This window comes from Pyxicephalus adspersus, chromosome 10 (assembly GCF_032062135.1).
Source record: "Pyxicephalus adspersus chromosome 10, UCB_Pads_2.0, whole genome shotgun sequence".
In the NCBI taxonomy this organism is placed as follows: domain Eukaryota; kingdom Metazoa; phylum Chordata; class Amphibia; order Anura; family Pyxicephalidae; genus Pyxicephalus; species Pyxicephalus adspersus.
The window spans coordinates 59,294,622-59,306,141 of record NC_092867.1 but is presented as its reverse complement, the minus strand read 5'-3'; the positions used below and the strand labels follow the sequence as shown (position 1 = coordinate 59,306,141).

At 47.0% G+C, this 11,520-nt stretch overlaps 1 protein-coding gene across 3 annotated transcripts in view; it reads right to left on the bottom strand.

Annotated features, from left to right (window-relative positions):
• Positions 1-6,423: 6,423 nt before the first annotated feature.
• The window catches only part of LOC140339119 (uncharacterized), a 7,316-nt gene continuing 2,219 nt past the window's right edge, over positions 6,424-11,520 (bottom strand). For all 3 annotated transcript variants that reach the window (XM_072423691.1, XM_072423693.1, XM_072423690.1), the window contains exons 2-9: positions 10,605-10,709; positions 9,926-10,010; positions 8,626-8,745; positions 8,185-8,307; positions 8,016-8,093; positions 7,409-7,454; positions 7,217-7,265; positions 6,424-6,571 (exon numbers count right to left, since the gene is read on the bottom strand). In XM_072423691.1, coding sequence (XP_072279792.1) covers positions 6,555-6,571; positions 7,217-7,265; positions 7,409-7,454; positions 8,016-8,093; positions 8,185-8,307; positions 8,626-8,745; positions 9,926-10,010; positions 10,605-10,695 — 609 coding nt within the window. In that variant the 5' untranslated portion in view covers positions 10,696-10,709 and the 3' untranslated portion in view covers positions 6,424-6,554. The remainder of the gene's footprint in view (positions 6,572-7,216; positions 7,266-7,408; positions 7,455-8,015; positions 8,094-8,184; positions 8,308-8,625; positions 8,746-9,925; positions 10,011-10,604; positions 10,710-11,520) is intronic.

Below are 11,520 nucleotides of genomic sequence, written 5' to 3'. Positions count from 1 at the left end.
TCCTCCCCCTTGATGCACACTGTGGTGTACTCCTCCTCAGATGACTCCTCCCCCCTGATGCACACTCTGGTGTATTCCATCCCTGTGTGGTCACTTAGGCCATCAGGCTCCTCACCCAAGGCAGAGTGATCTGGGCCCACCCCCGAGGTCCGACACTCCCCAATGTCCACTGGAGGAAAGTCACCCTCATCCCTGCAGACCGGCTTCTTTTTCATGTAGACCGTGGTAATCTCTACTGACTCCTCCACATCTCCCTCCCCTGACTCCGCCTCCTCTTTAATACAGAAGGAGGCAGGGTTCGGAGTGGAGCAGGGGGACATAGATTCACCTTCATCACTGCAGCCCACATGTGTGGAAGGGAGGAGCTCCGCTTTAATATGATTAGTTAGATGCTGAGAGTGATCATCCTGTTCAAGGAGTTGCACTTTAATTTGGGCTGCAGGATCTGTGGAAGTGTTTGGATGTTCAGCATCTTTTAAATGGGGTTGCTCCTTAATACAAACAGCAGGGTGCTTGATGGGTGAATCCATGTGGGTGGAGCTGTCTTCCTTCCAGGAACAGAGTTCCTCCTTAACAGGTAAGGATAAGGGCTTTAGGTCAGCCATATTGTCAGTATTGATAAAAGGTGATGAGGAGATCTCCCCAGGGGACCTGCAAGGAAAATGAATCCTTAATACCACTTATGTGCTACTGGAGGTGGAGCTATGGGCCCACCAAGTGACCCAGGATTGGCTGGGCGGAAGGGGTGTGAGGAACTGTTCACCTACCTAAGTTTGGGGGGGGGGGGGGCTTAAAAATCCCGGGAAATGTAATGTTTAGCCTCCAGCACAGGGGGATGATGGGTAATGATTTTATTAGGGGCAGGGCTCTGATTATGTAATTGCCCCAGCACAGGGGGATGGTGGGTAATTATTATTATGGGGGTGAGGCTCTGATCATGTAATTGCCCCAGGACAGGGGGATGATGAGTAATGATGAATATGGGGGCGGGGATCTGATCATATAATTGCCCCAGCACAGGAGGATGATGGGTAATGATTATAATAGGGGCGGGGCTCTGATCATGTAATTGCCCCCAGCACAGGGGGATGATGGATAATTATTATGGGGGCAGGGCTCTGGTCATGTAATTGCCCCGGCACAGGGGGATGGTGGGTAATTAATATAATAAAGGCGGGGCTCTGATCATTTAATTGCCCCCAGCAAAGGGGGATAATGGGTAATTATTATGGGGGTGGGGCTCTGATCATGTAATTGCCCCCAGTACAGGGGGATGATGGGTAATAATTATTATGGGGGTGGGGCTCTGATCATGTAATTGCCCCCAGTACAGGGGGATGATGGGTAATTATTATAGAGGCAGGGCTCTGATCATTTAATTGCCCCCAGCACAGGGGGATGATGGGTAATTATTATAAGAGCGGGGCTCTGGTCATGTAATTGCCCCAGCACAGGGGGATTCTGGGTAATATTGATACCTGGATCTGAATGACTCCGAATATTTCCATCAGCAGCTCCTCCTTCCCTACCGCTCCATCCCACAATCCCTTTCCTGCCGCCATCTTTCCGAAGACCGGAAGTTTTCAATGAGCTGACACCTATTTATGTTAGGGTTACCAGCAGTCACTTCCGGTCACATGACATTGTTTATCGTCCGTCCAGCGCACAAAATTGTAAGCTCAGCTGCTTTTCTGCCATCTTGTGGTCACATCAAGTAGTGCGCACCAGTCGTCATTCCGCTTCTCTGCATAAATATGACAGAGGGATGCTAAGCCATGGACATACAGAGAGCCAATGCGAGGCCTCCCAGACATTATTCTGCCCCAGCATTATATGGACTAGAACAGTAATTGTGATTAGGATTAATTATAGGCTTAGGAAAGGTAAAAAGATTTCATTTTAAGAGAGTAAATATTCCAATATTTGTGACTTGGACTAGGAGACAATATTGTCCTCAAAGAACACAGGTATGGGAATGTTTTAAGTCTGTTCTACAAAACACGAAGGAAAATGGCAGAGCTCAGATCCAAATTCATAATAGCAAAGACACTGCCTTAAATGAATAAATGAAATTGAAAAATTAAGGTTGACAAAGCACCAGGACCTGATGGATTACATCCACGTGTCCTCCAAGAGCTGAGCTCAGTTATTTCAAAGCCATTATTTCTAATTTTTAGAGACTCTTTAATCACTGGCAAGGTCCCGATGGATTGGCGTAAGGCCAATGTGGTTCTTATCTTCAAAAAGAGAGCAAAGTCATTACCAGGTAACTACAGACCGGTTAGTTTAACGTCCATAGTGGGAAAGGTCCTAAAGAGTTTGATAAAGAGCCACATAGAGGAGTTTCTGCTAGAAAATAATATTATAAGTGATAGTCAGCATGGCTTCAAGAAAGACAGAAGTTGTCATACATTTACTCTCTTTTTATGAGGAAGTAAGTAAACAGGTAGACAGTGGAGTAGCAGTTGATATAGTGTACTTGGACTTTGCTAAAGCATTTGACACTGTACCCCACAGACGGGTAATATGCAAGTTAGGGTCAATAGGTTTAGAAAAGTCAATCTGTAAATGGATAGAGAACTGGCTTAAAGATCTCATCCAGAGAGTTGTAATTACTGATTCATACTCTGAATGGTCTAAGGGTATTAGTGGTGTACCCCAGGGTTCAGTGTTGGGACCTTTACTGTGTAACATCTTTATAAATGATATAGAGTTTGGGATTTCTGTGTTTGCAGATGACACCAAACTATGTCATGGAATTAAGTCCATACAGGATGTCTATAATCTACAAGCAGACCTGGATGTAATGTGTGATTGGGCAGCCAAGTGGCAAATGACATTTAATATAGATAAATGTAAAGTTATGCACTTGGGGGTAACAACATGCATGCTTCATACTGTCTAGGGGGAATACATTTGGGGGGTCAGAAATGGAGACGGATCTGGGGGTTCTGGTAGATCATAGACTTAATAACAGCATGTAATGCCAAGCTGCAATATATAAAGCTAGTAAAGTACTTTCTTGTAATAAAAGAGGAATAGACTGCAGAGATGGAGACATAATCCTGTACAAAGCATTGGTCAGACCACATCTAGAATATGCAGTCCAGTTTTGGGCACCCGTTCACAAAAAGGACATTGTCGAATTGGAGAGAGTGCAAAGAAGGGCAACTAAACTAATAAAAGGAATGGAGGCGCTCCGCTATGAGGAGAGATTAGCTGAACTGAATCTATTCTCCCTTGGGAAGAGACGTATAAGGGGGGATATGATCACCCTGTATAAATATATAAACAGTCCATATAGAGAACTCTCTTCCCAATTATTCACTGTAATGTCATTACAAAGCACAAGGGGGCGCTCTTTGCGTCTGGAGGAAAAGAAGTTTAAGCTCCGGATAAGGAAGGGATTCTTCACTGTAAGGTCTGTGATAATGTGGAATCGGCTCTCTCAGGAAGGAGTTTCAGCAACTACTATAGATTGCTTTAAGAAAAAGCTGGATGATTTCTAGAAGCACAGAATATAACTGGGGATTAAGGATTTAAAGTAAAGATAACAGAGACTGCTGATCCAGGGAACATCCGATTGTCTCAGGAAGGAAGTTTTTCCCTATTGAAGCAAATTGTACCTGGGGTTTTTTTTGCTTTCCTCTGGACCAACTATGTCTTATAGGGTTTTATATCTGGGATATGTTTATTTCCATAGTTAGTGAACTTGATGGATTTTTGTCTCTTTTCAGCCTAACCTACTATGTAACTATGTAACTATGTAGGGCTAGGAGGGGGAATAGGGCTGGAGGAATATTGATGGGGTTAGGGCTGGGAGTGGGGTTAAGGTTAGAGGAATATTGCTAGGGATAGAGATGGAGGAATTTGGAGGGTTAAAACAAGGAGTGGGATTAGGGCTGCAGGAATATTAGTGGGGTTAAGGCTAGAAGTATTTTTTGGGGCTAGGGCTGGAGCAATGTGGATGGGGTTAGGGCTTGGAAAGGGGTGAGGTCTGGAGGAATATTGTTGGGGTTATGACTTGAAGTGGGATTAGGGCTGGAGGAATATAGGTGGGACAGGGCTAGGAGTGCGGTTAGGGTTGGAAGAAATTTTTGGGGATAGGGTGGGAGGAATGTTGATGAAGTTAGGGCTAGGAGTGGGGTTAGGGCTGGAAGTATTTTTTGGGGGGTTAGGGCTGGAGAAATATTGTTGGGGTTAGGGCTAGAAGTGAGGTTAGGACTGGAGGAATATTGGGGGAATTGGGGCTAGAAGTGAGGTGAGGTGAGGCTGGTGGAATATTGATAGGATTAGGGCCGGAGGTATATTGTTGGGGTTAGGGATGGAGGAACATTTTTGGGGTAGGGCTAGGAATGGGATTAGGGCTGCAGGAATATTGGGGGAGTTAGAGCTAAGAGTGGGATTAGTACTGGAGGAACATTGGTAGGGTTGGGGCTATGAGTCGGATTAGTGCTGGAGGAATTCTAGTGGGGCTAGGGCTATGAGTGGGATTAAGGCTGGAAGAATATTGTTGGGGTTAGGGATAGAAGTGGGATTAGGGCTGCAGGAATATTTGTGGATTTGGGGCTAGGAGTGGGATTAGGGCTGCAGGAATATTAGTGGGGTTAAGGCTAGAAGTATTTTTTGGGGCTAGGGCTGGAGCAATGTGGATGGGGTTAGGGCTTGGACTGGGATTAGGGTTTGAGGAATATTGTTGGGGTTATGACTTGAAGTGGGATTAGGGCTGGAGGAATATTGTTGGGGTTATGACTTGAAGTGGGATTAGGGCTGGAGGAATATTGATGGGGTTAGGGCTAGATGAAAATTTTGGGGTTAGGGCTGGAGACATTTTGATGGGGTTAGAGCTGGGAGTGGGATTAAGGCTGGAAGAATATTGTTGGGGTTAGGGATAGAAGTGGGATTAGGGCTGCAGGAATATTTGTGGATTTGGGGCTAGGAGTGGGATTAGGGCTAGAAGTGGAGTTGGGGCTGGAGATATATTGTTGAGGTTAGGGCTAGGAGTGGGGTTAGGGCTGGATGAATATTGGTGGGATTAGAGCTAGCATTAGAGTTAGGGCTGGAGAAATTCTGTTGAGGTTTGGGATGTAGTAATAAGAATGGGGTTAGGGCTTGAGGAAAATTAGTGGGATTTAGACTAAGACTGGGATTAGGGTTTGAGGAATATTGTTGGGGTTATGACTTGAAGTGGGATTAGGGCTGGAGGAATATTGATGGGGTTAGGGCTAGATGAAAATTTTGGGGTTAGGGCTGGAGACATTTTGATGGGGTTAGAGCTGGGAGTGGGATTAAGGTTGGAGGAATATTGGTGGGGATAGAGCTGGAGGAATTTTGGAGAGGTAAGGCAAGGAATGGGGTTAGGGCTAGGAGTGGGGTTAGGGTTGGAGGAATATTAGTGGGGTTGGGTCTAGAAATGGAGTTTGGGCTGGAGGAATATTGGGGAGTTGGGGCTAAGAGTGGGATTATTACTGGAGGAACATTGCTGGGGTTAGGGCTATGAGTGGGATTAGCGATGGAGGAATTTTAGTGGAGTTAGGGCTAGCCGTGGGATTAGGGCTGGAAGAACATTGCTGGGGTTGGGGCTATGAGTGGGATTAGCACATGATGAAAATTGGTGGGGTTTGGGCTAGGAGTGGGGTTAGGGAAATGTTTTGAGGTTAGGGCTTGAGGAATATTGATGGGGTTAGAGCTAGACATCAGGTTAGGGCTGGAGGAATATTGTTGGGGTTAGGACTGGGAGTAGGATTAGGGCTGGAGAAATTTTTAGGGGTCAGGGATGGAGGAGCATTTGTGGGGTTAGGGCTGCTATAATAATTTTTCGGTTAGGCTAAGAGTGGGGTTTCGAGAGTTGGGCCGGGTTGGACAGGGGTTATGTAGATTTGAAAACTCACGTTTTGATCGGGGTTGTGGTTGTAGAGCCGGAGTTTGGTTTTGAATTAGAGGTCAGGGGTTAGGGTTTAGATGAGTATTTGGGGTGTCCTAGGAAGGCTTCGATATTTGGAAGTCCATCTGGCACTGTATGGAGAGGTTAAGGGCCATCGGCATTGGATTACCCCAAGTGTGGAGTAACAGGTAACACTACAATGGGTACCAATGTACAGAGAAGGTTTTGGCCCAAACTTTGACTTTCTTGGGAATAGAAGTTAGGAGTAAGGTCAGAAGTGTTGGGTCAATGGGGTTACGGTTAGTACTAGGGTACATTTTGGGGTTTTGAGTTAGCATTGGGGAGTACAGGTGGGGGTTACAGGTATGTCTGCCTTGGCACAGTATGTTTGGGGTTATGGCCCTAAGGCTATGGTTCCCTAACGCCACAACCTATAATACTAACCCCCAACCCCACCCTTCCCCTATTACCCCCCAACGCTAAGTCTCACCTCCTAATCCTCTAAAGCCTTTCCTCTGACATGAAATAAGAAACATCAATTTCTCATCTATTCATTTTATTGGCAAAATATTATAAAGCCGTCATCATCAGAGGATGGTCACATGACTGCGCTCAACATGTGACCAGAAGATGGAACACGTCCGTCCCGTCAGTGAAAATTCTGGGCATTTCATTCGGTAACATCAACTATAAAAAGAAAAGATAAAATGTGTGAGCACCAGGACAGTCACCTGAGTGTTCATTGGTTGGATTATTTCATGTGATCATGATGCTTGCTGTGCTTCCTGACCATGTAGTATGGCTCTAGAGGAGCCCACCTCCAATCTAAGATGGACCAACTTCCCCAAAAAGCAATTGTAATCTATAGGGAGTGATACAGAGCAAGGAATGGATGGGCAGTGAGCGAGTTCTGACTCAAACACAGGGACATTATCAGATTTGCAGGAGCTGCCCCATTCTTTAATGCCATTGGTCAGGATGGGTTCAGTTATAAGCTGGTCCTCCAACCCCCTTCCTTCTGACAAATGATTAATGGTCAGCCCCGACAAAATATCATTCCTGGTTTTGGTTAGTTCAAGCAAGGCTCCTAAAAACCCTGATGGTCACCTGACCGACACCTGATGGTCAAAGATTGACACCTGACCGACACCTGATGGTCACCTGACGGACGCTGCATTTTGTACCATTTGGCTTCTTTTGCCGGTCTTCCAGGTATTGAGAGATGAAAGCAGAGATAAAATATTGATTAATGGCTCCTCCCAATATCTGGAGCTGACCATGTCTGCCCATAAAGCTCCCCCCTATACAGTAGGGAGACCATTATTTCCTTACGCAGGCAGTCGGTCATCTTGTCCCAGTAACGTTTCAGTCCTTTCATTAGCTGTAAAAAGAAATGAAAATGATTGGAGATTTAACACTTCCCACTGCTCCCTATCCCCCCCCCCCATACATGACATACAAAGATGGAAGAAAATTGGGGCAGAGAAAACCCAAAAATAGAGAAACAACAATCCAATCATTTACCAGAAACTTCGTCTGATCCCTCAAATCACAGCCGGCCTCCAGATCCCTACCGGGAAGAAAAGCAAGAATTTAATCATTGAGGGGGGAGGAGGGGCGGAGACACAAACTAATGGGGGAAATCTCCCCATTGTGGGAGGGGCAAGGACACAAACTACTGGGGGAAATCCCCTCATTGTGGGTGGGGCAGAGACACAAACTACTAGGGAGAAATCTCATTGTGGGAGGGGCAGAGACACAAACTACTGGGGGAAATCTCCTCATTGTGGGAGGGGCAGAGACACAAACTACTGGGGGAAATCTCCTCATTGTGGGAGGGGCAGAGACACAAACTACTGGGGGAAATCTCCCCATTGTGGGAGGGGCAGAATCTCCCCATTGTGGGAGGGGCAGAGACACAAACTACTGGGGAGAAATCTCCCCATTGTGGGAGGGGCAGAGACACAAATTACTGGGGGGAAATCTTCACATTGTAGGAGGGGCATACATGTTGGGGTTATAACAATGGCGCAGAATATGTAGAATAGTGATCATTAAAGCCCCTTTCCCTGGCTGTTTTTTGGGTCCATTATAGCGCCCCTCTGTGGTAGTCCTAGAAATTTGCACTTACGTTCGGATGATTATGTTGAAGTTCACAAAGCTGAAGGGCATTAGGTCCCTTTTCCTGATTTTGATGCCATTGTTGGACCTGGGGGGACACACAGAGTTCTTAGTACATCCTGCCTCCTGTTCATTCTGTTACCTCCCCCATTCCTGGATACTGGTGGGTGAGAGCTTACTTCTTTCTGGGCTCGGTGGAGTCAGAAAGTTTTCCATCATTGACATTCAATTGAAAGGTAAAGTCCATCTCGCCATCTGGATTGTTGTGGTGGCCCATGGTATTGGTGTCCATTCCCTGGGGCCTGAGGACAGACAGGATGTGATGTCATACCTGGAAATGACAATATCCCCCCAGAAACAAGATTCCCCCCTTGGACCCCCTCTTTAGTAACCCCAAGGACACATGATCTCCTCCCTCCCTGGTTGGGTGTGGCTTTGGTCAGATGTTTTGCTCATGGCCAAGTTGAGCAGCTCTGCCACAAACATCTGCATGGAAGATGCATTATAGCAAATGGTTAGTGGCCCCCCAGGTGAGTACCTATCATGCCACCCCTACATACACAATACATTGTCCTGGCTACACCTACAGGATTTCTGATTGGACAGTGAGGCTCACTTACTTCTCAGCACCGTCCTCCAGTTTTCCATTGTAGGTCAGGAAGACATCGATTTCCCCTGGAGAAACTTTATCCATCACATTGGCGACACAGCCGTCCGAGTCTGCAGGGGAGAGTCTCAACCTATGAGAAATCCGAAGATACCATGAGACCCCCGAGGGGACCTCTAATGTGTCGCCACTGGGAATCACAGGTGACCCCGCATGATGGTGTACCTGTGGGTGGGTGGCACCATGTCACACCCAGGTCATGTCCAAACCACACACATGTCACTCTCACACCACACCCACCTAGTACACTGCTGATCACACGAACAAACTGGCTTAGGTATTGGATACAAACAATTACCACCTTGACCAGCCAATAACATCCTAACAAACCAACCCGCTGACCAGCCAATCACATCTAACCAAACCAACCTCCTGACCAGCCAATCACATTCTAACAAACCAACCAGCCAATCATGTCCTAACAAACCAACCCGCTGACCAGCCAATCACATCCTAACAAACCAACCAGCCAATCACGTCCTAACAAACCAACCCGCTGACCAGCCAATCACCAACCAGCCAATCACGTCCTAACAAACCAACCCGCTGACCAGCCAATCACATCCTAACAAACCAACCAGCCAATCACGTCCTAACAAACCAACTCACTGACCAGCCAATCACGTCCTAACAAACCAACTCACCGACCAGCCAATCACATCCTAACAAACCAACCCACCAACCAGCCAATCACGTCCTAACAAACCAACCCCCTGACCAGCCAATCACATTCTAACAAACCAACCCCCAGCCAATCACATCCTAATAAACCAACCCACCAACCAGCCAATCACGTCCTAACAAACCAACCTCCTGACCAGCCAATCACATCTAACCAAACTAACCCGCTGACCAGCCAATCACTTCCTAACAAACCAACTCCCTGACCAGCCAACTACATCCTAATAAACCAACCCACCAACCAGCCAATCACGTCCTAACAAACCAACCCCCTGACCAGCCAATCACATCTAACCAAACTAACCCACTGACCAGCCAATCACGTTCTAACAAACCCACCCCCTGACCAGCCAATCACGGCACAGTAATTATTTACTCTTTGTGAGCCCAGGGAGGATATTTTGCTGTAGGCAGGTGACTTCCTGCCCTGTGCTGCCCCGTGATTGGGGTCATCCCTGGGGCAGAAGATTAGTGAGCACTTGGCTTCATCAAATCTTCCAATCAGGGGCCTCAGACAACAGTCAGCACCAGATCTGAACACACGGCCCCCCAAGAGATGGAAATAGGCTTACGTGAGTCTTCTCCCCTGGGCATCAGTGATACACCCCCGGGCCACAGTCGATGTGATTTCATTTGTTGTTTTGCTCACACATGGACCTTCAGGGGGAAAATTAAAGGTTTATGATCCTCATGGGTGGGCATTTTACCCAAAGCCCTGCCCACCTCTTGTCTTCTTTTGATGTACCCACCCACTTCTATATATGCAATCTAAGTCTAGGCCTGGCAGCCAATATAAGAACATTTCTTGTGGAGAGACACGTCTCTTCAGCTGCCCCTGGGGTAAGTACACCTTTGGATGGGAGTAAAAGAACAATAATTCACCTTGTACCTCACAGGTGTACCCCTCTCTGTGTGACTGCTCTCCCAAATCTGCTTCGCTTTGTCGCTTTGGTTGTTGGTTACTCACAGCCCTCACCAGCCCCAGATTTTAGGGGGACAACAGGGATCCCCCAGGGTAGGAGGGTGTTGTATGCCAGGGGGGTGAGGAATATTGTAAGGTTGGGTACTCCCCCCCAATAAACAGATATTTACCTTATCATTGTCGGGGGTGGCCCCTTCATGGCACTTGGGGTTTCTGTCAGGAAAAACCTAACCAAGGTTTAACCCCTCTCCATTTGCTTCAAGCTCCAACCCCCAACCCTAAAAATTACACAGGAGAAGGGGGCAGGCGGTGACCCCTCTCACACTCACATCGTCTCATTTTATCCAGGTCCCAATCCTGGCCAATGGCTGAGGGGAGGAGAACCCCGAAGATGAGGGCGATGTACAGCAGGGTCCCCATGTCTGACCCGAGATCTGTGGGAGGAAACAGATGTATGATCAGTAAACATTTCCCTCTGTATTCACTGGAGTCATGTGATCCGCTATGGGGTCATGTGATTGACTATAGGGGCTTACATTGGGGCCTTGTGATCAACTATGGGGTCATGTGATCAGCTATTATTATTATTAATATTAATAATAATAATAAACAGTATTTATATAGCGCCAACATATTATGCAGCGCTGTACATTAAATAGGGGTTACAAATGACAGACAGATACAGACAGTGACACAGGAGGAGGAGGGGACAGAAGAGCTTACAATCTAGGAGGTGGGGAAGTATCACACAATAGGAGGGGGATATGGAATGGTGGGGGTGAGGGTTTAGGAGACAGAAGAAGACGGGTAGGTGAGGGGGAACCGTTGGGTTTTGAGCGCTATTTTAAATGAGCAGAAAGTAGGAGCAAGCCGAATAGGACGAGGAGACCATTCCAGAGAGTCGGGGCAGCTCTAGAGAGTCTTGTATCCGTGCGTGTGATGAGGTTATGAGTGAGGAAGTCATTAGTAGCTCATTGGAGGAGCGAAGAGTGCGGCTAGGGGGGGATTTTTCTATCAGGGCGGAAAGGTAAGTGGGACAATAACTGTGGAGGGATTTGTGTATCAGGTAGGTGGGTGGGTAGGAGGTGGTCTCTGGGGAAAGGTAGGGGCGGATTTTGGAGATGTTGCGTAGTTGAAAGTGACCGGACCTGCAAATGTTCTGAATATGGGGGGTAAATGAGAGGGCCGAATGGAAGGTGACACCAAGACAGCGTGCCTGAGGGGAGGGGGAATAACAGTGTTATA